Here is a 26,511-nt window from a genome sequence, read left to right as displayed (position 1 = left end):
TTTCGAAAAGCAAACATGTATGACAGCGTTTGAGCCCTCCACCCCCGCCCCTTCCGTGAACACTCGGCTAAGTCACAAAGATAAAGAGGAGAAAACTCGCGGTAGCGGGCTATTAATGGAGAGAGCACCAGGTGGTTCCCTGCAGACACAGAACCAGCTCCAGCTGGTGCCCCTTGAGAGACTCTCCTGCAGAATCTCGGAAGCTGACCCTCGCCCACCAGCGGGAAGGAACCCTATGCCCTCACCTAAGTCCCAAATGAGGATCTGCCTGCTGCGCTGAAAAACACCACCTCGCAGGGAGGCTCTGACTGGCTGTGAGGAGTCACATGCTCATCCTCTGACCAATTACAGGACAGTACTGAGAACAGGACGCCAGTGGAGCTGGGGTCACGTGACTGATCACAGGCAAAGAATGCCCGTTGCCACTCCATGGCCCAAGATACCAACATGTTTATTTTTTATTTTTATTTTTTGTAAAGATGGGGTCTTGCTATGTTGCCCAAGGTGGTCTTCAACTCCTGGCCTCCCAAAGTGCTGGGATTACAGGCGTGAGCCACGGCATCCAGCATCCAGACATGTTTTTTTTATTTTTCCAGATGGAGTCTTTCTCTGTTGCCCAGGGTGGAGTGCAATGGCGTGATCTCGGCCCACTGCAACCTCCATCTTCTGGGTTCAAGCAATTCTCCTGCCTCAGCCTCTTAAGTAGCCGGGATTACAGGTGCCCATCACCACACCTGGCTAATTTTTGTATTTTTAGTAAAGACAGGGTTTCACAACGTTGGCCAGGCTGGTCTCAAACTCCTGACCTCAAGTGATCCACTTACCTCAGCCTCCCAAAGTGCTGTGATTACAGACAGGAGTCACCACACCCAGCCTCCAGACATGTTTAAAACAGAAAAATTTCATCTACAATCACCCCTGTTAAATAATATATTATGTAGTAGATAGCATAGTACAGTCTTTTAATTTTGCTATGATTTTTCTACCAATTTTATCTATACATCCAAAATATTTCTATTCATATATATACACACACGTAATACACGTATATATACATAAATATACATGCACATATCCAAACGCAAACATTTTTGGATCTTTTTTCACTTAACATTTTGGCAAAGGGATTTTTCTGTGTCCTTAAAAATATTCGTAAAAATCATCTTAATGGCTGTATATTATTCCATGATATAATAATATCACGTTTCATTTCATCATTTCCTAGCTATTACTTTAACTTACAAATAGAATTTCCTAATTATAATATTATGTTGAATATATTATTATATCAATCTTTCCTGGCACTGTTGCGAGAGGTGAAATTGTTTTGCTAGTGATTTTAAACATTTTCCATTGGCTTATTAGACACTGGCATTTCCTCTTGTTGAACTCCGTTCAGATCTTTTATAGTCTTATCTATTTTGATCTTAGTTGCCTTAAAACTATTGCACATTCCTGCGTTTTTCTCATGGTTTTATATGAGCTAGCTGCCATGTTTGTTACAGATCCCTTCCCTGTTTGTTGTTCTTTTTAAATTTTATTTGAAACCCTCCCTGGTTGCTAAGTACCCTTCTCCTACACTAAAGGTAACCACTCTCCTGACTGCAAACAGCACAGATGAGTTGTGTCTTTTATTTTGGTTGTTTTTTTTTTTTTTTGACAGAGTTTCACTCTTTGTCACCCAGGCTGGAGTGCAATGGTGTAATCTCAGCTCACTGCAACCTCCACCTCCCGGTTTCAAGTGATTCTCTTGCCTCAGCTTCCTGAGTAGCTGAGATTACAGGCACCTGCCACCATGCCCAGCTAATTTTTGTATTTTTAGTAGAGACGGGGTTTCATCATGCTGGCCAGGCTGGTCTCGAACTCCTGACCTCAGGTGATCCACCTGCCTTGGCCTCCCAAAGTGCTGGGATTACAGGCGAGAGCAACCACACCCAGCTATTTTGGTGTTTTCTATACATTGGGTCACATGGTATGAAGTAGCGTCTGGCTCAGTTTGTGAACTCCATCCATGCTGTGGCATGCAACTGGAGCTTGTTCATTCTCATCACTGTCTAATATTCAATTTTGTGAAGCTGCCACAGTTCATCCATTCTATCGTTGATGGGCATTTGGGTGGTTTTCAGTTTGGCACTAGTTTTTAGTTTTTGGCTATTATGAATAATGCTACTATGAACAACTTTGCTTTTTTAAGACTATGGTTAAAATTCCTTAGGTTATCTACTAAATACAAAGGGGAGGCCAGGCATGGTGGTTCATGCATGTAATCTCAGCACTTTGGGAGGCTGAGGCATGTGGATCACTTGAGCTCAGGGGTTCACAACCAGCCTGGCCAACATGGTGAAACTCCATCTCTACTAAAAATACAAAAATTAGCCGGGCATGGTGTCAGGCACCTGTAATCCCAGCTACTTGGGAGGATGAGGCAGAATAATTGCTTGAACCTGGGAGGTGGAGGTTGCAGTGAGCCGAGATCATGCTGCTGCACTCCAGCCTGGGTGACAGAGTGAGACTTCATCTCAGAAAAAGGGAAAAGGGACCTTTTTAGTGGAGAGATCTGGTAGACACCAGCTGAAACATGGTCAAAGTTAGCGTAAGAGAAAAAATTGACACTGGTGTGACAAAATGGAAGGACACAACATCACCCATGAGTTCCCGTTCCAAAAACGTTTAATATGAATCCAGGAACGAGTAAACAATCAGACAAATTTAGACTGTGGGATGTTTTACAAAACAACTGGCCTGGGACCCTCAAAAATGCAATGCTGATAAAAGACAACAAGGCCAAGCAACTATTCTAGATTAAAGGAGATTAAAAAGACATGACACCTAATTGAATTCTGAATTTTAAAACAGCTATAAAGGACATTATTGGGACAAATGGAGAAATCCTAACATGGACTGCATATGAGAAAAAAAATTGCATCCGCTCTATTTCTTGGGTGTGATTAGATATTATGGTTACATAGTAGCATGTCTTTGTTTTTAATTGTTACATGTTGAAGTATTTAGGTGTGAAATATCATGTCTACAACTAACTTTCAAAGTTTCACCAAACAGACCCACCACACACACACACACACACACACACACACACACAGAGAGATAAGCAAATGTGGCAAAATGTTAACAACTGGTGCTTCTAGGTGAAGAGTATATGGGTGCCCACTGTATTATTTTTTCAGTTTTTCCAGTGGTTTGAGAAAGAGTATTGTACCATATGCAGTCCTCTGGGATCTTTTCCCCCATTCAACATTATGTCTCTAATATTCACCCATGTTGTTGCAAATAGCTGGGGTCCATTCATTCACCTCTGTGTTACATTTCATTGTGTCTACTCTATAATTTATCCGTATCTCTTTCCAAGTACATTTTTGTTTTCGCTAATATAAACAGTGCTTCCAAGCTCTTTGCAAACCATCAATGCCCTTACAGACTTAGATCCTTCAGGAATGAGGTTAAGTTTTTATGGGGTAATACCAGAATCCCCTTTTCTTGGGGACCAATATGCCTGCAAAGCTGCTTCCTGTTGAGTCCTTCCTATTCAGCCAGGCTAGTTTGTCTGCGAGTCATTCTCTCCACTGTCAGACAGGTTCCTGTTCCTAGGTCTAAGGTTTTAGAGCAGTTGATTGCCTCCATCTTTCTTTTTTCTTTTCTTTTTTTTTTTTTTTTTTTTTTTTTTTGAGACAGAGTTTCGGTCTGTTGCCCAGGCTGCAGTGCAATGGCGCCATCTCAGCTCACTGCAACCTCCACCTTCCGGATCCACCCACCTCGGCCTCCCAAAGTGCTGGGATTACAGGCATGAGCCATCGCACCCAGCCCATCTTTCTCTTAATGAACTTAAAAATTGCACCCACAGGCCAGGCATGGTGACTTATGCCTGTAACTTCAGCACTTTGAGAGGCTGAGGTGGATCACTTGAGGCCAGGAATTTGAGACCAGCCTGGGCAACAGAGCAAGACCTTGTTTCTATTAAAAAAAAAAAAAAAAAAAAAAAAAAAAAATTAGGCCGGGCGTGGTGGCTCACGCCTGTAATCCCAGCACTTTGGGAGGCTGAGGCTGAGGCTGAGGCGGGCAGATCACGAGGTCAGGAGATCGAGACCATCCTGGCTAACACGGTGAAACCCTGTCTCTACTAAAAAAAAAAAAAAAAAAAAAATTAGCCGGGCGTGGTGGCGGGCGCCTGTAGTCCCAGCTACTCGGGAGGCTGAGGCAGGAGAATGGCGTGAACCTGGGAGGTGGAGCTTGCAGTGAGCCGAGATCGTGCCACTGCACTCCAGCCTGGGCGACAGAGCGAGACTCCATCTAAAAAAAAAAAAAAAAAATTAAATATTAGCCAGTGGTGGTGGTGTGCTTGCATTCTCACCTACTGGGGAGGCTGAGGGGGAAAGATCACTTCAACCCAGGAGGTCGAGGCTGCAGTGAATCCCACCATTGCACTCCAGCTTGTGCAACAGAGCGAGACAGTGTCTGAAAAAAAAAAATATATAAAACCAAAAGTGCACCTGCAAATGAAATCAGTGTACGTTTGAGATTATTTATGGCACTCTGTATTGGGAAGGGACTGCTTTCAAAATGCAAGCCTCAGGAAAGGAGGAATCATGCCTAGCCTGCTCACCACGGTGTTGGCAGCACCAAATACCATGCGTGGAACGTTTTCAATGTTCAGGAAAGAAAACAAAAACAAAGACACCAGTTAACTGAATGAATGAACAAAGACACCAGTTAACTGAATGAATAAATGGACAGGTGAATGTCAGGTATGCATCTTGTTTCCAGTATGTGCATATTAAATGTTGTAAGATTGTCTCACGGTCCTCAGAACTTTCCTTGTAAGAATCAGCTGGCCAGGCGTGGTGGCTCACACCTATAATCCCAGCACTTTGGGAGGCCAAGGCAGGCAGATCACCTGAGGTCAGGAGTTCGAGACCAGCCTGACCAACATGAAGAAACCCCCGTCTCTACTAAAAATACAAAAAAAAAAAAAAAAAAAAAATAGCTGGGCATGGTGGCAGGTGCCTGTAATCCCAGCTACTCGGGAGGCTGAGGCAGAAGAATTGCTTGAACCCAGGAGGCAGAGGTTGCAGTGAGCCAAGATCAAGCCATTGTACTCCAGCCTGGGCAACAAGTGCAAAACTCTGTCTCAAAAAAAAAGAATCATTAGCCATATATTTGTCACTTAAAGTTACGTAAATCATCCATCATGTGGTTTCCAATTTGTTTTGCTACTAAAGGCTGTGGCTCAAGCCTGTAGTCCCAACAACTCAGGAGGCTTAGGCGGGAGCATTGCTTAAGCCCAGGAGTTTGAGGCTGTAGTGAACTATGATTGTGCCACTGCACTCCAGCCCGGGTGACAGAGTGAGACCCAGTCTCTTAAAAACAATTCTAAGAACATTTTTTTATCTTTGAGATTAATATCTTATAAATTACCAAAAGTAAAATTATGACATCAAAGGATAGGAAGTCTTACATATCCAGTTTCTTACATATTGTCCGAAAGACTGAATCCTGAAAAACAGAACCAATTTACAGTCTCCCAGTCAGATATATTGGCTTCTTCACAGCTCCGCCAATACTAGCTTTTCTGTTTTTGCTAGTTTAAGTAGTTAAAGAAAGCTAATTTCCTTCATTTCCAGTGATCCTTGCACTTTGTTTGTTTATTTATTTAAGACAAAGTCTCACTCTGTTGCCTAGGCTGGAGTGCAGTGGCACAATCTCGGCTCACCACAACCTCTGCCTCCTGGGTTCAAGTGATTCTCCTGCCTCAGCCCCCTCCCCCACCCGAGTAGCTGGGATTACAGGAGTGTGCCACCATTTTTGTATTTTTAGTAGAGATGAGGTTTCACCATGTTGGCCAGGATGGTCTCAAAACTCCTGACCTCAGGTGATCCGCCCGCCTCGGCCTCCCAAAGTGCTGGGATTACAGGCGTGAGCCACTGCGCCTGGCCATCCTCATAACATTTAAAAGTAAAAATTCCTTTTCCTATTAGTGTGTTTTTTCTGGTGTGTCTCACATTAATTTCTTATAACAGTTTAAATGCACTTCTGGAATTTTTTTCTAGTACATTGGACTTTTTTCTGTTTATTTTAATTTAAAACCATATGTTTTTCATGCCTGTGGCATCACGTAAAATTCTAGAAAGGTAACTCTCATTGCCCTTCTATTTAAAAAAAAAAAAAAAATTCTTTGGAACACTTGTCTTTTTTCATTTTCAACAAATATTTACTAAATAATACCAAATGCCAGCCTCATAGTTGCTCACGCCTGTAATCCCAACACCTTGGGAGGCTGGGACAGGAGGAGCCCTTGAGCCCAGGAGTTCGAGACCAGCTTAGGCAACATAGGAAGACCCCCCCCCACACTACTAAAAATAGGAGCAACAAAATAGAGTGGTGGCGCCGCCTGTCGTCCCAGCTACTTGGGAAGCTAAGGCAGAAGAATCGCTTGAGCCCAGGAGGTCAAGGCTCCCGTGAGTGCCACTGCACTCCAGCCTGGGCAACACAGCAAGACCCTGTTTCAAACAAACAAACGAACAAAAACAAATGCCACCGTGGCCAAGGTACTGTGCTGGAACCTGTGCAGTGACAAAAAGGCCCTGCTCTGGAGGTGTTTGAGGGACGACAGCAGTAAAATGCTAGAGCAGCCATGGAGAGAAAGGCTTCTTCCAGCTGGGGGCAATCAGAAGGTCACAGGTGTGAGTTGGGACTCAGAGACAGCCCCCTGGGAAGCTGGTACTCGTGGCAGGGAAAAAAGCCTGAGCAGAGTCTGGGTTGGGCAGTACTGGGAGCTATGGGAACGGTAAGAAGCTCAGCTTGACCTGCACAAGTGCTGAGGCCGGGAATTCTTTTTCTTTTTCTTTTTCTTTTTTTTTTTTTTGAGACAGAGTCTTGCTCTTTTACCCAGGCTGGAGTGCAATGGCATCATCTCAGCTCACTGCAACCTCCACCTCCAGGGTTCAAGTGATTCTCCTGCCTCAGCCTCCCGAGCTGCTGGGATTACAAGCATGTGCCACCACGCCCAGCTAATTTTTGTATTTTCAGGAGAGACAGGGTTTCACCATGTTGGCCAGACTAGTCTCGAACCCCTGACCTCAAGTGATCCACCCGCCTCAGCCTCCCAAAGTGCTGGGATTACAGGCATGCACTACCATACCTGGCTGATTTTTGTATTTTTAGTAGAGGCAGGGTTTCACCATTTTGTATTTTTGTATTTTTAGTAGAGACGGGGGTTTTACCTGGCCAGGCTGGTCTTGAACTCCTGACTTCAGGTGATCTGCCTGCCTTGGCCTCCCAAAGTGCTGGGATTACAGGCATGAGTCACCGCGCCTGGCGGAAATTCTAAATTCAGAAAGTTTACATTGATTCAAGCTGCCCCTTAGCAGCGCTAACCTGGCAGCAATGCCAGCTCTGGACTGAGGGTGGAGGGGAAGACCCTAACGGAGGAAATTGTGGATGTAAATTATACCACAAAGGCGGGGGGAAGAGAGTTTTCAAAAGTGTCCATCGGTCCAGGTGCAGTGGTTTGTGTCTGTAATCCCAGCACTTTGGGAGGCCAAGGCAGAAGAATCGCATGAGCCCAGAAGTTCAAGGCCAGGCGTGGGCAACATAGTGAGACTGTGTCTTTAATTAAAAAACAACAACAGGCCGGGTGCTGTGGCTCACGCCTATAATCCCAGCACTTTGGGAGGCCGAGGCGGGCAGATCATGAGGTCAGGAGGTTGGGACCATCCTGGCTAACACGGTGAAACCCCGTCTCTACTAAAAATACAAAAACAAAATTAGCCAGGCGTGGTGGCGGGCGCCTGTAATCCCAGCTACTCAGGAGGCTGAGGTAGGAGAATGGTGTGAACCCGGGAGGTGGAGTTTGCAGTGAGCCGAGATCACGCCGCTGCACTCCAGCCTGGACGACAGAGCAAGACTCCGTCTAACAAAACAAACAAACAAACAAACAAAACAACAAAAAACCCCAGAAAACAGTCCATCGTGCGGAAGCAATTTTGTTTTGTTTGAACCGAGTACATCGTAACAATGAAATATTGAGCACCGTTAATAAGAATGAGGCAGCTTTGTAGACGATTGTGGCAAGATCTCTAAGAATACATAAAATAAAAATTATTTTGCAGAAGAGTTTAAAATATGGGCCTATTTGGGTAAAAGGAGTATTTATGTGTATGCCTATGCATTAAAAAAATCAGAAGATTACCCAGTGAACTACTACTAATCTTCACTGGGGAATCTTGGTTGGGAAGATTACCCATAGAATCTACTAGTGGTAGACTGCGGACTGTGCTAGTGTGTGATCAATGGAGGGGAGTGGACTTCACATTTTTTTGCACTTACTTGTGTATGGTTTGAATGTTTTCCACTGAGCATGCATTTTTACTTTTTTTGTTTGAGACAGGGTCTCACTCTGTTGCCCAGGATGTGCAGTGGTGCAATCATAGCTCACTGCAGCCTCCAACTCCTGGGCTCAAGTAATCCTCCTGCCTCAGCCTCCTGAGTAGCTGAGACTACAGGCACGCACCACTGTGCCCAGCTAATTAAAAAAAAAAAAATTGTAGACATGGGGTCTTGTTAAGTTGCCCCAGCTGGTCTCAAACTCCTGGTCTCAAGCAGTCTCTCCTCCCGTGGCCTCCAAACGCACTGGGATAATAGGCATGAGCCACCATGCCTGGCCCATTCTTACAATTGAGGCTAATGAACAGCATGCATGCTGCAAGGTGAGGCCTAAGAAAGGTCACTTAATTTAGTAATTAGGGAGCCTCATTAGTATGACCCTTGGGAGGCAGTCCCTCAGACAGTAGGCTAAAGGCAACTAGAGGCAAAAAGGGGAGAGGTATGCCCAACCATCCCAGTGTTCCCTCGTCTGTCTTGGTTTTATTCCAGAGTCCCAGGAAGCTCCTTATCCTTCCCTAAGTGAAGGTTAAATAGAGAAGTGTAAGGATGATGAGGAAGGTGATAAAGAGGATGGTGATAAATTGAGGGGCTTTAGGGGGTAGGACCATTGAGGGTGGGATTTTTTTTCTTTGGTATTTCAATTTACTTTCAGAAAAACTATGATTACTTTTTGGCACTTACAGTAGTTAGCAAAGTGTCACGAAGCAGTAATGCCTCTGATTGAGGCTATTTCTGAAAAAAAAAAAAAAAAAGAAAAAAGAAAAATAATAGTGAAGTAACGGGTTTAGACCTGCTTCAATTAAAAAAAAACAAAACAATGGGGCTGGGCATGGTGGTGCAGTTCTGTAATCCCAGCACTTGGGAGGCCAAGGCGGGTGGATCGCCTGTGGTCAGGAGTTCAAGACCATTCTGGCCAACATGGTAAAACCCCGTCTCCACTAAAAATACAAAAATTAGCTGGGCGTGGTGGCACATGCCTGTAGTTCCAGCTACTCAGGAAGCTGAGGCAAGAGAATTGCCTGAACTTGGAAGGTGGAAGTTGTGGTGAGCCAAGATTGTGCCATTGCACTCCAGCCTGGGTGACAGAGGGAGACTCCGTCTTTAAAAAAAAAAAAAAAGTGTCAGAGGGGTTCGAACCAGAGCAACTCCATCTTTAATAGGGGCTGGGTAAAACGAGGCTGGGAACTCCTGGGCTGCATTCCCAAGAGGTTAGGCATTCTAAGCCACAGGATGACATAAGAGGTCAGCACAAGACACAGGTCACAAAGACCTTGCCGAAAAAACAGCACGCAGTATAGAAGCCACCCAAATCCCACCAAAACTAAGAGGTGACAAAAGTGATCTCTGGGCCAGGCGTGGTGGCTCACGCCTGTAATCCCAGCACTTTGGGAGGCTGAGGCAGGCAGATCATGAAGTCAGGAGTTCAAGGCCAGCCTGGTCAACATGGTAAAATCCCATCTCTACTAAAAGTACAAACATTAGCCACGTTTGGTGCCACGTGCCTATAGTCCCAGCTACTTGGGAGGCTGAGGCAGGAGAATTGCTTGAACCTGGGAGGCAGAGGTTGCAGTGAGCCAAGACCACGCCATTGCACTCCAGCCTGGGCAACAGAGTGAGACTCCATCTCAAAAAAAAAAAAAGTGACTTGTGGTCATTCTCACTGCCCATTTTTTATACACTAATTATAATGCATTGGCATGCTAAAAGATACTCCTATCAGCGCCATGACCCTTTACAAATGTCATGGCAACGTCAAGAAGTTACCTTATAGGGTCTAAAAAAGGGAAGACTCCCTCAGTTCCGAGAATTGCCTACCCCTTTCCCGGAAAACTCATGAATAATCCACCCCTTGTTTAGCATATCATCAACAAGTAACAATTGTATAAGCAGCTGAGCCGTCCGTGCTACTCCTCTGCCTATGGAGTAGCCATTCTTTATTCCTTTACTTTCCTATTAAGCCTGCTTTCACTTTTCCCTATGGATTCGCCTCAAATTCTTTCTTGCGTGAGCACCCTCTCTTGGGGTCTGGATTGGACCCCCTTTCTGGTGACAGTTGTAGTTAGGATTTTTTTTGTTTGTTTTGAGACAGGGTCTCACTCTGTCACCCAAGCTGGAATGCAATGATGCAATTGTGGCTCACTATAGCCTCAACCTCCTGTGCTCAACTAATCCTCCCATCTCAGCCTCCCCAGTAGGTGGGACTACAGGCATGAGCCAGGACACCTGGCTAATTTTTTTTTTTTTTTCTGTAGTGACTGGGTTTCGTCATGTTGCCCAAGCTGGTCTTGAACTCCTGGGCTCAAGCAATCTTCCCTCCTGGGCCCCCAAAAGTGCTGGGATTACAGGCATGGGCCACTGTGTCCAGCAGGATTTTGTATATTGAAGACTGTGTTTTATATTTGGGAACCTTGATAGTCATATTTTCTCTTTTTTTTTTTTGAGACAGAGTCCCGCTCTGTTGCCCAGGCTGCAGTGCAGTGGCGTGATCTTGGCTCACTGCAACCTCCGCCTCCTGGGTTCAAGCAATTCTCCTACCTCAGCCTCCTGAGTAGCTGGGATTACAGGCGCCCCCACATCATACCTGGCTAAGTTTTTGTATTTTTAGTAGAGATGGGGTTTCACCGTGTTAGCCAGGATGGTCTCGATCTCCTGACTTCATGATCCACCCGCCTCGGCCTCCCAAAGTGCTGGGATTACAGGCGTGAGCCAACTCACCCAGCCTTTCTCTTAATAATAAAAATAGCAATAATTTAGTATTGTTTGCTAAGAAATTATTCTGTGCCCAGTAGTGTACCAGGCACATATCTCATACGTTCATGATCTCATTTGTATGTAATTCTTATAATACCTCCACAAGAGGTATTGATTTTTCCCATGTTATAAATGAAGACACTTGAGCCTGCCTGAGGTCACATAGCTGGTGAGTGGCATCAATCCTGGTCCCACCGATTCTGTCCCTATTTACATTTCCAGAGGACTGAGGTGGGGAAACACTGCCAGCCATGCCCACAATCCTGCCTCATCTACAGGAAGGAGGGGCCACTGCTCAGCCTTGCACCCAGCTGCCTTCAGGGAAGGCTGGGGAAGGCTGAGGAAGGCTGGCTATAGTGTTCCCTACATGTGCCCTCCTTAGGTGATCCCTGGGAAGGAGATAAACAGAGAGGCCACCCATCCAATCTGGGATTTGTCACTGTGGGCCATGTCTGTGTGCTTGTCTCTCGTCACCCCAGGTCAGCCCAAGAGGCAGGGACCAGGCTCCCTCAGTGTCCTCCCCAGGATCCTTGAGTCTCGAAGGAAGGGTCACTGGAAGGTGGAAGAGGGGAGGGGAGGCACACCAGGCAAAGGGATCGAGCGTGGGCACAGGCCTGGAGGTGGAGAAGGCTGGGGCAGGACAAGAGACCAGAGGCATGGGGGGCTGGGGAAACTAGGAAGAAGTTGGTCCTTCTTCTAAAACAAAAACCAGAGCTGCGGAGGGCAGAAGGCACAGTCAGAGAAAGAGAAATCAGGAGGAGGGGGAGGCTGAGGGGAGCAGAGTGCAGGTGGAAGGGTCTGCGCTGTGAGAGTGCAGAGCCAAGAGGCTGGTGCGGGGGCGGGAGCGGGGAGGGAAGGGGGGACGAGGGGCCAGGGGGAACTGCAAGAAGGGAATCAACTGGTGGAACTCCACAAGTGGCCACAGTGTGCAGCTGAGGGGTCAACCCAATCTGTTTCCTAAAGGGCTGCAGCTGGCGGACCCCAGCAGTCCCCCAGTGTCACAGGTGCCACTGGACAGCCCTCATCCAGCTGCCGTTTACTGGTACAACCCCTAGCTGAGTAGTGACGGATCTGCAGGGCCCAGAGTGAGCTCCAGGAGCGCGTCACCACCCCACTGGCCCACCCCACCCAGATTCACAGGACCCAGGCGTGGGAAAGCGGCCCCCTCCCATCTCACGTAGGCCTAAACAGGAAGACACGCTTCCTATCAGCAGTGCTCAGGCCTTCCAAGTCCAGGGACCCCCACTGGAGACATGGTGGCGAGGTCTCAAATAAAGAACAGGCCATGGCCATCTCTGCTTCGGCTCTGCAGGGACTCAGTAGACACCCACTGAAGGAATGAATGAATGAATGAATGAACAACCATGTGAATCCTTGACCTCAGGGAAGCTGGAGTGCCAGGCTGGGGCACCTTGAGTCACTCACTTATCAATGCCTTCTTGGAGGGGGTCCCTCAGAGATCCTGAGGACACTGCAGGCGGCTCGGTCCAGGCCTCCTGGACCCACAAGGAAGTGGGCGACCCAAGCGCCCAGACCGCTGAGATGTGACAGAGGGCTGCTCGCTCCACCCACCTCCTCAGGAGTCCTCCCGGTGGGACACATTGAGAGGTGTCCTAGAGGGCTTGGAGTTATGGGGGCAGGGAGAACACATAAGGCAGAATTTCCCAGGCTTTCCTAACACACACACACTGACAATGCTTCATGCGATGGAAACGCTGTATGGTACTGGAGCGTTCAGGCTCCGTAACCACTCCTGGGTTCGAATCTCACTGGTACCACCTTCTAGTGGTGTGGTGGCACAGCCTTGAGTGACTCCCTTAACATCTTTAACATTTTCACGCCAGGTGTGTGCAAGGGTGACACCTGCTCAGAGATGGGAGGTGCCGAAGAGCTACTGCCAGCACAGGACCCAGCACGGCGCCCATCACATGCACAGCACAGCTGTGGGTGCCATCGCTCCATCCCTCCGGGGGTATGGATGGTGCAACAGGACTCCTCCTTGATGCTTAAACTGATGAGGAACTCAAATCAATATCTGCCTGAGAACTGCATGGCACTTCTGAAATCATCTCATTGAGCCAAGTCACGGGCCCTACGTGCATCAGAAAGCCAGGATTTCTCCGGTGTGAAAAATGGGGGCCAAAACCCGGGGTTCTTCCTCCCCTCCACGTACTCTCACCTTGCCCAGGTGAACCCAGAAGAGAGCCAGGATCCCAGCACTAGCCACAGCTCGGCTGGGCACCTCCTGGGCCCTGATGGCTCACGGAGAGCCAGAGGGTTGGAACAAGGAAAACTGAGTTTTGCGTAGGGGAACAGTAAGAAGTTTCTGAACCCCACGACTCAGCAGAAGCTGGGCCGGAAGTGTAGGGAGCTGGTCTGGCTGACTCTGGTCAGAGCCCCAAGTACCCCATGCCTCCCTCCCTGTCCTTTAGGCAGCACCGACCTTCCCCACAGGAAGATTTCCTGAGATCTCTTCACCCCATGACCTTGAGACTTGATCCCTGGAGCTCCGAGAAGCCCCTTTCCCAGCAACTATCCCCTCATTTCTCTGCTCGGAAACCTCCAAGAGTCCCCTGGGGTTCCCCACAGCCAGCGTGCAGGTCCCTTCCCCATTCTGGCCTCCCAGGCACCTCTTTCACTCAACCTTCTCCCCGGCCCAGCCAGCAAGCTTCCACATCATCCCCAGAAGAGCCCAGCCCGGCGGCCCCTTCCTGCCTCTCTCCAGAAGCCTAGGCCACCCTTTGGCCCACATGGTCTCTCCTGCCTCCAATCTCCAGACGGGAAGCATCCACACTCCAGCCTTTCACTTACTAAGTGTGTGACCAATGCAAATGATCAGACCCCTCTTAGCCTTCATTTCCTCAACTGCAAAAATGGTCCAACAATAACCATCTCCTTGGGTTGTTATCAGAATGAAACGGGAACTTGCACATGAAGCGTTTAGCGTGGCTCTGGGCAGGCAGGCAACCCACCAACGGCATCCCGCCCCCTATGCAGTTCACTGTTCCACGTTTCATTCTCCCACAAGATTTTCTTTTTCCAGAGGATGCATCTTATACTCTTCTCTACCTTCCCTCCTCCCCAAGAACTTGGCTCAAGGCTGAGCAAACTGCATGCTCCAGAAATGCAGTAATATGGCAACCAACAAAGAGGACTCCTTCCAGTGACAGGCTCCGTGGGCCACTCCACCAAGGTGGAGAAAAGATGGATTCCACCATCACGCACCAAGAAGGCACTGCCGCCTCGCTGCCCCCGCCCCGTGCTCTGGGCACACAGGGCTCCCCCCATGGTGGTCAGGAAACTGCCCACATGCAGCCCCTGCCCTGCCTGGCATAAGCCTCGCCCCCAGCAGCACTGACCTGCCACACCCTACCTCCCACACGCATTTCCTGGGGCTATTTGGTCCCTGGTGCTGGTGAATTCCTCCCAACGACAACGTAATTCACCAGGTACTAGGGGCTGCCAGCTCTTCGGGCAAGGAATTTGGCCCAGAGGCTCTGAACAGGCTTCCCAGGGGAGGGACCAGTGGAATTTGGCAGGGCAGGGGCAAGCGCACTCTGGGCAGAGGGCACAGTTCCGAGGGAAGGAACCTGCAGCAGCTCCATCCTCCTCCTGCTCAGCTGCTGCTGGAAGACCTCACATTGCCTGCCACCCAGATCCAAGCCTCCTCAGGGTGTGGTCAACGCAGTGCCAACGGCAAGGGGACCCTCTGAGGCTACTCATCCCTGGACACAGCCCCAGGGAGGGCCAGGCACAGAGACCAAGAAGAGAAGGGACACTCCAGGTGTCCTTGTCCTCCCTGACCGGGCCTCTCACCAGGCACTTCCAGCCCCCTCTATGAAAAGCTCCAGGGGGAAAGGCCGAGTCAGCACTCTGGCCACAACTCTCTCCCAGGGCCTGGCTTTAAAGTGTGCTCTGGAGCTCTGGGAATGGCTATCCTCCCCACCCCTCCCCACTGCCTGCCTCCTGAGGCCCTGCGCAGAGAGGGCCTGTGAGGCCGCCCTGCAGTGGGTTAGGGGGTTACCCGGCCTGGTTTGTGTCTGTCCCACATTCAATGCCAGGTGGGCCCAGAATTGCCCCGGGGGGCTCTGGTTGCTGTGAATGTGGGTCACCGTGGCCCCCACCTTTCCCATCTGGCAGATACGTGTCTTGGGCCTACGTCATGCCAGGCCAACCCAGCAAGCACGGGCCAGGCTGGAGGCCCTAGACTCTCCAGGGGGCTGTCTGGTCCTTGCACAAAACTGCAGACACTACACGGACTGTCCCCATCCCCCAATTAAACAGCCAGCAGGACCAAGCTGGGCCGGGCGATTCCCGCGTTCACTCCAGACACCCCCACCCCCACTCCCCCAGGAAGTGGATCTTTCCTTTCAACTCTCAGATTCTTGGCGAGGGATCTGTCTGTCCCCACACTTCACTGTTACCCCTGAATAAGGAGCAGGAAGAGAATGGCACAGTTTTGGGGTTTTCTGATTTTTGTTTTGTTTTCTGTTGGTTGGGTTTTAAAACCTTTAGCAGCTCTTTTGCCGCTCAAGATCTGCCCCCTCTGGAGGGCCACGAGTGTGCCCAGAGCTGCCCACGCTACGCAACATCACAGCACGGCGGCGCCCAGCCTGTCGCTGCGTCCCGGCGGCAGGAGCCTCCTCACAGGGCTGCTGAGCTCACGCGTGGCGGATGCCGCGCGCCACAAGCCTCCTTGAAGACTAAGTGTGGAAAAGAAAATATCAACGCCCACGAGATGCAGGGGGAAGGTGGGGGAAACGAACCCTCGCGGATATTTGGAAAGCCGTTCTAACGCATCAGTCCTGGGGCAGAGCGAGGAGACCGGGCCCAGGAACTCCCGGACAGAGAGCCCTGGCTCCCCAGGCGCGCCCTGCAGGTCCCCTGCCGAGGACGGGCCGGCGCCGGGTGGTCCGGGAGCGCCGTGCGCGGGGGTCCTCAAGAGCCCACCCGCTTCCTCCTAGGCTGCTGGAGTCCCCCGGGCTCCCCTCCCCCGCCGCCCGCCACATCTGGTTCCACTCAGGTCCTCCCCCACCTCTAGGCGCGCTCCTCCTCCCCTCTCCTCCCCCGCTTTCAGAAAAGCGGAGACGAGTTTTAAAAACCCAGTCACACACACACGCACACACGCTTCTGGAGAAAAGAGGGGGGGAAAGGAGGGAAAAGTCGAGAGCGACCCGCGCCCCGGCGCTCCCCCCGCCCGGGCCCTGAAGTTGGCCAAGTTGGCAGCGCCTTACCCGGGAGGGCGGCGTCCCCAGGGGCGCCGGGACGGCCGAGGTGCAGGCCCCCGAGGAGCAGGACGCAGCACAGCAGGTGACGAGGCCAGGGCGCGGGGGCCGGCCGGCCGGGCCCCATCCCCGAGCGCGGCGTTCAGTGGACGCGGGGACCGAGGGTGCACGGGCGCAACGCGCGGTGGCAGCCCCGAGGCTGGGCTGTGATGACCGCCCGCAAGGGGCTCGCGTCCTCCTCCGGGTCGGGACGAAGTGATGCCTCCCGGGGAGGAGGAGGGAGGAGGCAGCCCGGGCGGAGGGAGGGCGGAGGGAGGAGCGCAGAACCGAGGAGGAGGGTTCGAGGGGTAGAGGGGAAGGGAAGTGGGCAGCGTGGGAGGGGAAGGGGAGGAGGCGCGGGGCTGGGGCGAGAGCGTCGGGAGGGAGAGAAAGGGGTGGCGGAAAGGAGGACACGCCGGGTCCAGGAGGACCCCAGCGTGCGCCCTTTCTCTTGCTGCTCTGTTTCCCAGTCTCTCCCCGCCTTCCCTCTCTTCTGTCCCGGCCAGGAGCCCCAGACGCTGCGTCACAACTCCCCCGCTGGCGCGGGCGGGGAAGCAACTGCAAAACTTTCCGCAAACTTCACGGCGTGGTGGGACCTGGGCTACGAGGTCCGGCCAGCCCGGGGCGGGGGCGTGCGACTGACCCAGGTGGCCAGACCCGGGCCGTCAGCATCCGCCCCACCATACCGCCTCTTTCTGCGGACGTCTCCAGCAGCCCAGCATCCCCTACCTCCATGCCGAGGAGGACCCCTCCCCCGGTCTGGTGGGGAAGGGGCGGAGCCCAGGGCCTGGCCACCAGGGCGAAGATTGGGGGAGGGGGAGGCAGAGCCCTTGTTACGTGTGCGGAGCGCAACAATTCTTGCACGTCTTGTTTTAGCATTTTCGTGACCCCTGTGTCAGTGTCCCCGGTGCAGGAGTGTAGCACTTTTGCTAGTTGGGGCTGCATCCAGAAACCTGGGGAAAATCTGTCCACTGGACGTCCCAGAAGACCGGCATCCTCACTCCCACCAACTGGACTGCTGGCCGGTAGCAAAAGACCAACTGGAAATTTCATAAAAGGTTAGACAATCCACAGTTACTCAGTGTTACGCAACAGGTCTCTGCAGCACAGAGCACAAACTGGGGAGTCAGGATGCTGGAGTCCAGCCCTGCCTCTCTGCGGATTCCCTGCCTGACCTTGGGAAAGCCTCTTGGGGTCTCGGGACATAGGGCAGGACTGAGACGTTGAGACCCCAAGTGCAAAGAAGACATTTCTCCTACCACGAGTAATCAAAAACACTATGAAACTGTAATATGGGCCGGGAGCGGTGGCTCACGCCTGTAATCGCACTTTGGGAGGCCGAGGAGATTGAGCCCAGAAGTTGAAGACCAGCCTGGGCAATGTAGGCAGATCCCATCTCATTTTGTTAATATAAATTTTTAAAATAATAATAAAACTGTAATATAAATTTTATTGTTTCCTATCTTGTCCACCTTGGTATGTTTTTTGGAAATAAATTCAATTTTTTTCCTTTTTATTCCTCCTATCTTGGGTAAATGTTTCCCCAATTCTGCAATGGGGGTGTTGGGCCAGAAATGCTCACTCGTCTCTTCCCATCTCTGCCAGGCTGAGGCTCTTGGTAAACAGTCCAGTGGTAACAGAGCCTCGAAGCAAGCCCCCACTGAAATCCCCTAGAGGCCCCTGGAAAGGGTCCCATTAGCCATCCTTTGGTTAGCAGCCAGACCAACAAAGCCCCTGCACTCCACGGCTAGCTTCAGCAGGTCCGACAGGGCCAGGTCCCTTCTGGTGGCTGTGGCTCCACTGCCCCTTGGGACATGTCTTCTTGGTGTGGCATGTTCTGGGATCTCAGTCCTCTGCACACAACAGGCCATGCTGGAGCTGCCTCAGAGGTCTCCCTCTTGGCCTTCCCTCTTGCACAATCCTGTAATCTCCGAAAGATTTGAGGATTTGCCGGCTAAGCTGCTCTCTTGCTCTCAGAACACAGGATACTCTTTCTTCTGAAACAGGGTTGGATTCCCCCTTCTCCAGCAGCTTGAGTAGGTTTCGGCGTTTCCTGCTGCCGGTCTTCCCCACCCTCCTACTATCAGTGGCAGGACAGAAGCCCACTCCTTGACATCACCACTGCAGAGCATGGGGCCAGAGGGTCCACCACTTGCCGGCACCAGGTCCCGCCATGCCCGGCACACAGGAAGTGTGCTCTCATCTCTTCACCCACCGGTTCAACAAGCACCGACTGCTAGCCCTGTGCTAGCTGCTAGGGAGAGATGGGCAAACACAGTTGCAGCCCTAGAGGAGCCTCATTTAGTGGGGAAAATAAACGTTTTGCCATATTCCAGGCAAAGAAGACACAAGGGCTGAGGAGCACGAAAGTGTGCTGCTCTCACAGGGACAGACGTTGGTTCAAGCCTCTAAGGCCCGGTTCTAGTCTCTGTCAAGGGTGAGACTTCCTCCTCCAGTGTGACGTGGTTCCACACCGTGTTCTGCTGTCTGAGACTTCCTCCTCCAGTGCGACATGGTTCCACACTGTGTTCCACTGACTTCTGCTGATGTCTGCAGCTACCAACTGCTTTTGATCTTGACTTTGGGGCAGAAAGCAGGGACACATCTGGGAGATTCTCCCTGTGGAGAATCCAGGCCAGTTCCCTACTGCATAAAGATCCTGTGCAGGCTCAGTTGTCAACAGAACATGGTCACAGTCTGTAGGAGTGTTGGGTGTTGTGAGCAGCACGGGGCTTTCGAGGAACCCCTCATCAACACCCAGACTTTCATCTGCTTCCAAAGAAGGGCCAGCGTCCTCTGTGCCCACAGCCTCCTCACCATTCCTGTGCCACAGTTGAACAGCCGTTTATTGAGGGCCAGTATGTGCCAGGCATCAGGCTAGATGCTGGAGACTTAGTGAGGTCTCTGACTTGTCCAGGGGATTTTTCCCAAGATGGTATTTGCTATCGTGGAACTGAAACTGAGAATGGTTCTCGCCTAGACACTAACCGGCAGCCAGCAACAGGTACTGAGGGTGATATGGTTTGGATCTGTGTCCCTGCCCAAATCTCATGTCAAATTGTAATCCCCAGTGTTGGAGGTGGGCCCTGGTGGGAGGTGATTGGATCGTGGGGGTGGATTTCTCATGAATGGTTTAGCACCATCGTCTTGATGCTGTTCTCATGACAGTGAGTGAGTTCTCACGAGAACTGGTCATTTAAAAGTGTGCAGCACCTCTCCACTCTCTGTCTCTCGCTCCTGCTCCAGCCATGTGAACTGCTGCATCCCTTCCGCCATGATTGTAAGTTTCCTGAGGTCTCCCTAGAAGCTGAGCAGATGCCAGCATCATGCTTCCTGTACAACCTGTGGAACCATGAGCAAATTAAACCTCTTTTCTCTATAATTACCCAGTCTCAGATATTTCTTTTTTTTTTTTTTTGAGACCAAGTCTCACTCCGTTGCCCAGGCTGGAGTGCAGTGGTGCAATCTCGGCTCACTGCAACCTCCACCTCCTAGGTCCAAGCGATTCTCCTCCCTCAGCCTCCTGAGTAGCTGGGATTACAGGCACGTGCCACCACGCCCGGCTAATTTTTTTATTTTTAGTAGAGAGGGGTTTCACCATGTTAGCCAGGCTGGTCTCGAACTCCTGACCTCAGGTGATCCACCCGCTTCAGCCTCCTAAAGTGCTGGGATTACAGGCGTGAGCCACCATGCCCGGCCGGGTCTCAGGTATTTCTTTATAGCAATGAGAGAATGGTCTAATCCTGTATTAGCATTACCCATTAGTAGACCCCCTGTGGGTCTGCTAATTTCATCAAAACCAGTTTACACCAGGTGTGGCGGTTCAGGTCTTGTAATCCCAGCTCTTTGGGAGGCCAAGGTGGGAGGATCACTTGAGGCCAGGAGTTAACAATCAGCCTGGGCAACGTAGCAAGACCACATTTCTACAAAAATTGTTTAAATTAGCTGGGCGTGGTCATGGTGATATGCACCTGTAGTCCTAGCTACTTGGGAGGCTAAGACAGGGGAAGTACTTGAGCCCAGGGATTTGAGACTGGAGTGAGCTATAATCACCACTGGACTCCAGCCTGAGTGACAGAGCGAGATCTTGTCTTTAATCAATCAGTCAATCAAACAGTTTAGTGGAAGGAGTATAGACTTTGGAGCCAGAGAAACCTGAGTTCAAATCCTGGCTTTGCCATTTCCCAGCTTTGTGACCTGCAGCAAGTTATTAATGCTTTAACTCTGAGCTCACAATAATTCTTACTTGTAAATGGGGCAACTTGAGATGTTTCCTACCTTGGGAGTTAAACGTTAAGTGTAAAGCAATGGCATGGCCCCTGGATGAATGGGGATGTTCAGGGAATGTGGTCTCCTCCATTTCCCATCTTCCTTTGCCATTTGGACATCAGGGTCCTTACCCTTCACCCTGCCTGTCTCTCCCCTACCCTCCCACCCTACCCTCCCACCCTACCCTGCCCATGAAATCTGCACAGATCAGTTTTATCGGATTGTAACATTGAGTTTTACTTTGCCTGGGAAAACAATACAACATCCCTGCATTTTCTGAACATCTCCATATTTAATTGTGTACAAAAATGGTACCCTAAAGTGTAAAGTAATCTAATTAGAAGCATGCTCACTTTGGCTAATAAATGTGTGTCCATAAACAGCTCAGCATGGGGCAGTGGGGTGAGTCCAGGCCTGAGGAGTGGAGGTGAGTGGGAGTTCCAGCTCTGCCATTCACTAGCCACATGTCCTCGAGCAAGTCACTTCCCTTCCCTGAGTCTCAGGTGCCCTGTGAGGTGTAAGTTTTGGTGTCATTACTCACTGTGCTTAGGGATCCTCTGGCATTACTGTCCTCTTCTCTGGTTCTGTGGCTCAGCAGCTTCTCCAGCCAGAGGGTTCCCAGGGGAGCAGAGCACCCCAGCAGGCCAGGTCTACAACAGAAGCTTAGGAAAGGAGAACTCAAGACAGGGAGGGAAAATGCAACTGGATGGCTAGGTAGGGTAGGAGGCTATAAAGAAAGACTTGGGCCGGGCGCGGTGGCTCACGCCTGTCATCCCAGCACTTTGGGAGGCTGAGACGGGCGGATCACGAGGTCAGGAGTTTGAGACCAGCCTGGCCAATATGGTAGAACCCCTTCTCTACTAAAAATACAAAAATTAGCCGGGTGTGGTGGCGGGCACCTGTAGTCCCAACTACTCAGGAGGCTGAGGCAGAAGAATCACTTGAACCTGGGAGGCAGAAGTTGCAGTGAGCTGAGATTGAGCCACTGTATTCTAGCCTGGGTGACAGAGCGAGACTCCATCTCAAAAAAAAAAAAAAAAAAAAAAAAAAACTTGGCCAGTCCTTGCCTGAGGCAACTAGAAAAGAGGCAGTGACCCCAAAGGGTTCTGTATGACCTGCCCCACCCTGCACCTTCTCCAAGCCAGGGAAGAGGACTGGCCAAATGTGGGACTGGCCCAAGTGGGTCTCACCCTCTCTTCTCCCTGGCTCCTGCATCTCAAATCCCTGGGGCTCCACTCAGGCAATCCACTCCAAGTCCATCTGGCTACACCCTCGTCTACACCATCAAGGATCCTAGAGGGGACTGGGCTAAAGAGGGAAGGAAGACGGCAGGCTCAGGATTCACAAAGACCCACAGTTCAAGATCTAGTTCAACCTCTTCCAAGGGTAACTTAAAGGAACTGTTTTTTTCCCACACCCACATGACTGGGGAACTTTATGGCTGGTCTGTCTTCTCTTGACTGGTCCACCCCAGCCCTCCTCACCATTCATCCAGCCACAGTTACAACCTGACAAATATTCTGCCCACTTTCTCTAGGTTCTTTCCCATCTCCCTTCTGTGGAGAACACCTAGAAGGGCTCCCCGATCCCAGGAAAGCCTCTGAGTTTATATCCACTCACTTCCAACCCAAGGCCTGTATTAGAAGAGGAATCCTTAGGCCAGGCACGGTGTCTCACGCCTGTAATCCCAGTACCTTGGGAGGCTGAAGCAGGTAGATCACATGAGGTCAGGAGTTTGAGACCAGCCTGGCCAACATGGTGAAACACCATCTGTACTAAAAATACAAAAAATTAGCCAGGTGTGGTGGCGGATGCCTATAATCTCAGCTACTCAGGAGACTGAGGCAGGAGGATCGCTTGAACCCAGGAGGCGGAGGATGCAGTGAGCCGAGATGGTGCCATTGCACTCCAGCCTGGGCAACAAGAGCGAAACCCTGTCTAAAAAAGAAGAGGGATCCTTTAAAGGACCCCAAATTCCAGCCTTTTCTCTACCAAGGGCTAAGAGATAGTTACCTCACAGTGTCTTCCAGGAAGCAGGAAGTACAGATTTCCTCTCCATGAGCCTAGGAATCTGGACATCGACTCTCACTTGGAGGAACCACCGTGAAAACATTGTGAGCTGCCAGCGGGGCCCTGGAGTAAGCTCAAAGCGGGAGGGCTCAGGACTGCGAACCCCAGCTGCAGCAAGGGTCACAAAGCCAATGCCTCTCAGATCCTCGCTGGCTCCTGTCTCCACTGGGGAGGCTTGAGCGGGTCAGGAGCAAGCTGACTAAGGGGAGCTCAGAGAGGGACAGAGGTTGCCCTGAGGCACTGGAGTAAGGAAAAGAGGGCACCACAGAGCTGAGCTGAAGAACCAGTTGTGCATGAGTGAGATGGTCTCCAGAACTTTCTACTGCCCTCCCCAGCTGGGGAGGCGAGGAGGAAAGGGAGTCACTGAGATGGAGCAGGATGCCACTTAGGGCTCTGCTGAGCCTCCTAAGCATGGAAATAAAGGAAAAGTCTTGAGTCCCTTTTAAATGACATCCCAGGCACTTAGCTAGCCTTAAAAAGTCAATGAAGCCGGACACAGTGGCTCACACCTGTAATCCCAACACTTTGGAAGGCTGAGGTGGGGTGATTACTTGAGGCCAGGAGTTGGAGACCAGCCTGAGCAACCTAGTGAGACCTGGTCTCTACAAAAATAAAATAGCAATCTGATAAATGTGAAGCTAAGTAACTATCGTTTCACAAGCAAGTCACTCACAAGGTGTTTTGATTCCCCACAGAAACTAAAAGATAACATCTTAACATATCTTCTTATGATGTTTCCACAAACCTCCACCAGATGGAAAATGCCTCTATTACTATACAGACCTTAGATAAGGGGGAGCTGGGGACTGAACTCTGACCACTGTTCTTTGCCACGAGCCAGACCAGTGTATACCCTCCATGTATTTCTTGGTTTAAAATTTTGCCTGCAGCTTCTGCTATCCTGAAATGTAATCCCATCTTTAAAAACTCTTGCTTGTAAGCCACCAGGGAGTTCTGGTCTTTATTTTATTATTATTATTTTTTTGCGACAGAGTCTTGCACTGTTGCCCAGGCTGGAGTGCAACGGGGCAATCTGGGCTCACTGCAACCTCCACCTCCCAGGTTCAGGCAATTCTCCTGCCTCAGCCTCCCAAGTAGCTGGGATTACAGGCATGTGCCACCACACCCAGCTAATTTTTGTATTTTTAGTAGAGACGGGGTTTCATCATGTTGGCCAGGCTGGTCTTGAACTCTTGACCTCAGGTGATCCACCTGCCTCAGCCTCCCAAAGTGCTGGGATTCCAGGCATGAGCCACTACGCCCGGCCTTAGGGAGTTCAGGTCTTAAGCGCTAGCTGCCTGTTCTCCTTGCTAGGCACCAAACAATAAATATGCTTTTTCCCACTGCAAATCTCAGCATCAGTGCCTGATTTTACTGCGATGGGCAAGCAGACCCCAGTTCAATTCGGTAACAGTATCACCCTGACTACTCTACAAGGGCCTCCCCTGACCTGGAACCGCAATGCCTCTGAGCCTGTCCCTGCACTGAGGACGAGGCCGAGCCAGGAGTCCAGGCCTCCTCTGAGCCACAGCTGTGGTTGGGCTGGCAGCTCTGCATCTTCACGATGTCACCCGAGATCCTCCGTGACCTTTCCCTCTGTCTCCCCAACTCAAGAAGGACAGGCAGGGGGAGGTTTCCTCTAGTCTCAGTACTTGAGCCTTCTAAGCAAGGCCCGGTCCCTGCCAACAGCCTTCTGTGGCTCTCACTGATCCTGGCCCAGCGGAAGGCCAGGCTTTGCAGATGCAGAGCCTCCCCTGATCCATCCCTTCCAGCTGAGGCCTCTGGCGGAATAGAGCCTGGACCAGAACAGGAGCCAGGAGGCTTCATCCAGCTGGCCCACCACCTCCACCCTGTCCCAGGAGGCTGGCCCCACCTCCCTCAGCGGAGCAGCGAGTAGGAGACAGGGGCACATGGGAGGCACTGCAATGTTTTCCAGCTGTTTAGTGGGTGGTGACCAGCATTTTCAAAGTGCAGTAAAACACTAAATGTCACAGCGCGTGGCACATGAGTTAAGCCCTATGCTGGGGGATATGTTCTGGTTGAGATGTTAAGATGTTAGTCTGCTCACCTGACTGAGGAACTGCATCTGACACACTGCCCGGAGCTCCTCTTGGGTCTCACACCTAAGTTCCCTCACCCCACCTGTCTGGCTCTACTTCCCCTTCAGAGGCACCGGCGTTCAGCCGGCTTCCCGGCTTCCCGAGGGGCAGCTCATGCTGCAACAACACGATACGGCGTTTGGAGCAAGGGAGAGATGCACGAGGCGCTGTAACAGCCCAGAGGAAGGCCGGAGGTGATGCCTAAGCTGAGTTCTCCAAGATGCTCAGGCGGCCAAAGCGATGGAACGGCACTGGCAGAGGGCGGGATGTGTGAGATCATAGGGGCCCTTCAGCGACACACATTGTTTGTGAAGCTTCTAAGGACCCTTTGCTGCTATGCTCCCCTCCTCACCCTAGTGAACTCTGCTCCTCTGTCAAGGCCCAGTGCCCTCTCTCCATCCCCAGGGTCTCATCTCACTTTTACGCAACTCCCCACCTCCCAGCTCCCACTCAGCTTCTCAGCTGTAAGCTTCCTTAAGGCAGGAGCCAAGCTGAGGGGCCTTTTTATCACCCACAAATCCTGGCCCAGTGCATGAACAGAAGGGCCCAACAGGTGTCCGAGTGGATGCAGGAAGTTCATAGATGCAGCAGTTGTAGCTCAGAGTGGGAGTGCCTGGCTCAAGGCCACACAGCAAGTTGTGGAGTTGTGGTGTGAGCGCAGTCCTCACTCAGGGCTGTACTATGACCTTGTTCTACGATGCCAAAGCTGGGCACTTTTGTCCAGCTGATGTGGCAGAGAATGCCGGAGGAGGGGTATTGGTGTGAAGGTTGTGAGGAGGGTTGAGAGGGTCGCAGATGCAAAGGAGCAAGGCCTTCCTGGATGTGCTGCCCTGCTCTTAGGGCATGTGAGCCAGGCTGAAGGGCTCATGTCTGACACTATGACAAGCCAAGGCCCCCACTAGGGGGACATCTATGTCTTCTGGACATCTCTCCTGGGGCCACTGTGACATGGAAGTGGCCACCAGCCTCACCCTCTGTTTTATCCCACAACCCCTTTATGCCTTACAGCAACCTTAAGGAAGCCAAGGCAGAGGGTCCCATTCTCACTTACCCAATTAGGACACTCCGGAGCAGGAAGATGCAGTTTCTAGGGGCAGGATAGGCTTATGGCTTCCTAATCTATGAGCGTGACAGGAGCAGAGAGGGCTTAGGGAATAGGCAGCACTGACATTCTGCGAAGCTATGCCTCCATTTTCCCATCTAAGTTCACTTCCAGCCCAGGACTGCAGAGCCAGTCTGCTGCCCACACTGGCTGGGTCTCCAAGTAGATTTCTTCTGAGGGCCATAAGCCATGAGGCAGGGGAGGGACAAAGTGAAGGGAGTCTGGGGGAGGGGAGCCGAAGTGCAGCCCTTACCCACAGCAGCCTCTGCCCAAAAGATGGCACTCATAGAATCCACCTTACCCAATGTTCAAGCCTGTAGGCCCTTCCTCCCCAGTCACTCCTGCTCCACCCACTGCTCGTACCAAACCTCTCTAGGCCTAAGTTTCCACTCGTAAAATCAGAGAGTGGCTGGGCGTAGTGCCACAATGCCTGTAATCCCAGCAATTCAGAAGGCTGAGGTGGAAGGATCACTTGAGTCCAGGAGTTCAACACCAGCCTGGGCAACATAACAAGAGCCTGCCTCCACAACAAAAAAAAAAAGGAAAAGAAGAAAAAAAC

General features: G+C 51.0%; 1 protein-coding gene across 1 annotated transcript in view; it reads right to left on the bottom strand.

Annotated features, from left to right (window-relative positions):
- MRC2 (mannose receptor C type 2) overlaps positions 1-16,907 on the bottom strand; it is a 64,798-nt gene extending 47,891 nt beyond the window's left edge. The window contains exon 1 of the mRNA XM_054537226.2: positions 16,383-16,907. Coding sequence (XP_054393201.1) covers positions 16,383-16,500 — 118 coding nt within the window. The 5' untranslated portion in view covers positions 16,501-16,907. The remainder of the gene's footprint in view (positions 1-16,382) is intronic.
- Between the last annotated feature and the right edge of the window lie 9,604 nt (positions 16,908-26,511).

This window comes from Pongo abelii, chromosome 19, assembly GCF_028885655.2.
Source record: "Pongo abelii isolate AG06213 chromosome 19, NHGRI_mPonAbe1-v2.0_pri, whole genome shotgun sequence".
Lineage (NCBI taxonomy): Eukaryota > Metazoa > Chordata > Mammalia > Primates > Hominidae > Pongo > Pongo abelii.
Note: the sequence above shows the minus strand (reverse complement) of the source record. Positions and strands in the feature narration are given on the sequence as shown.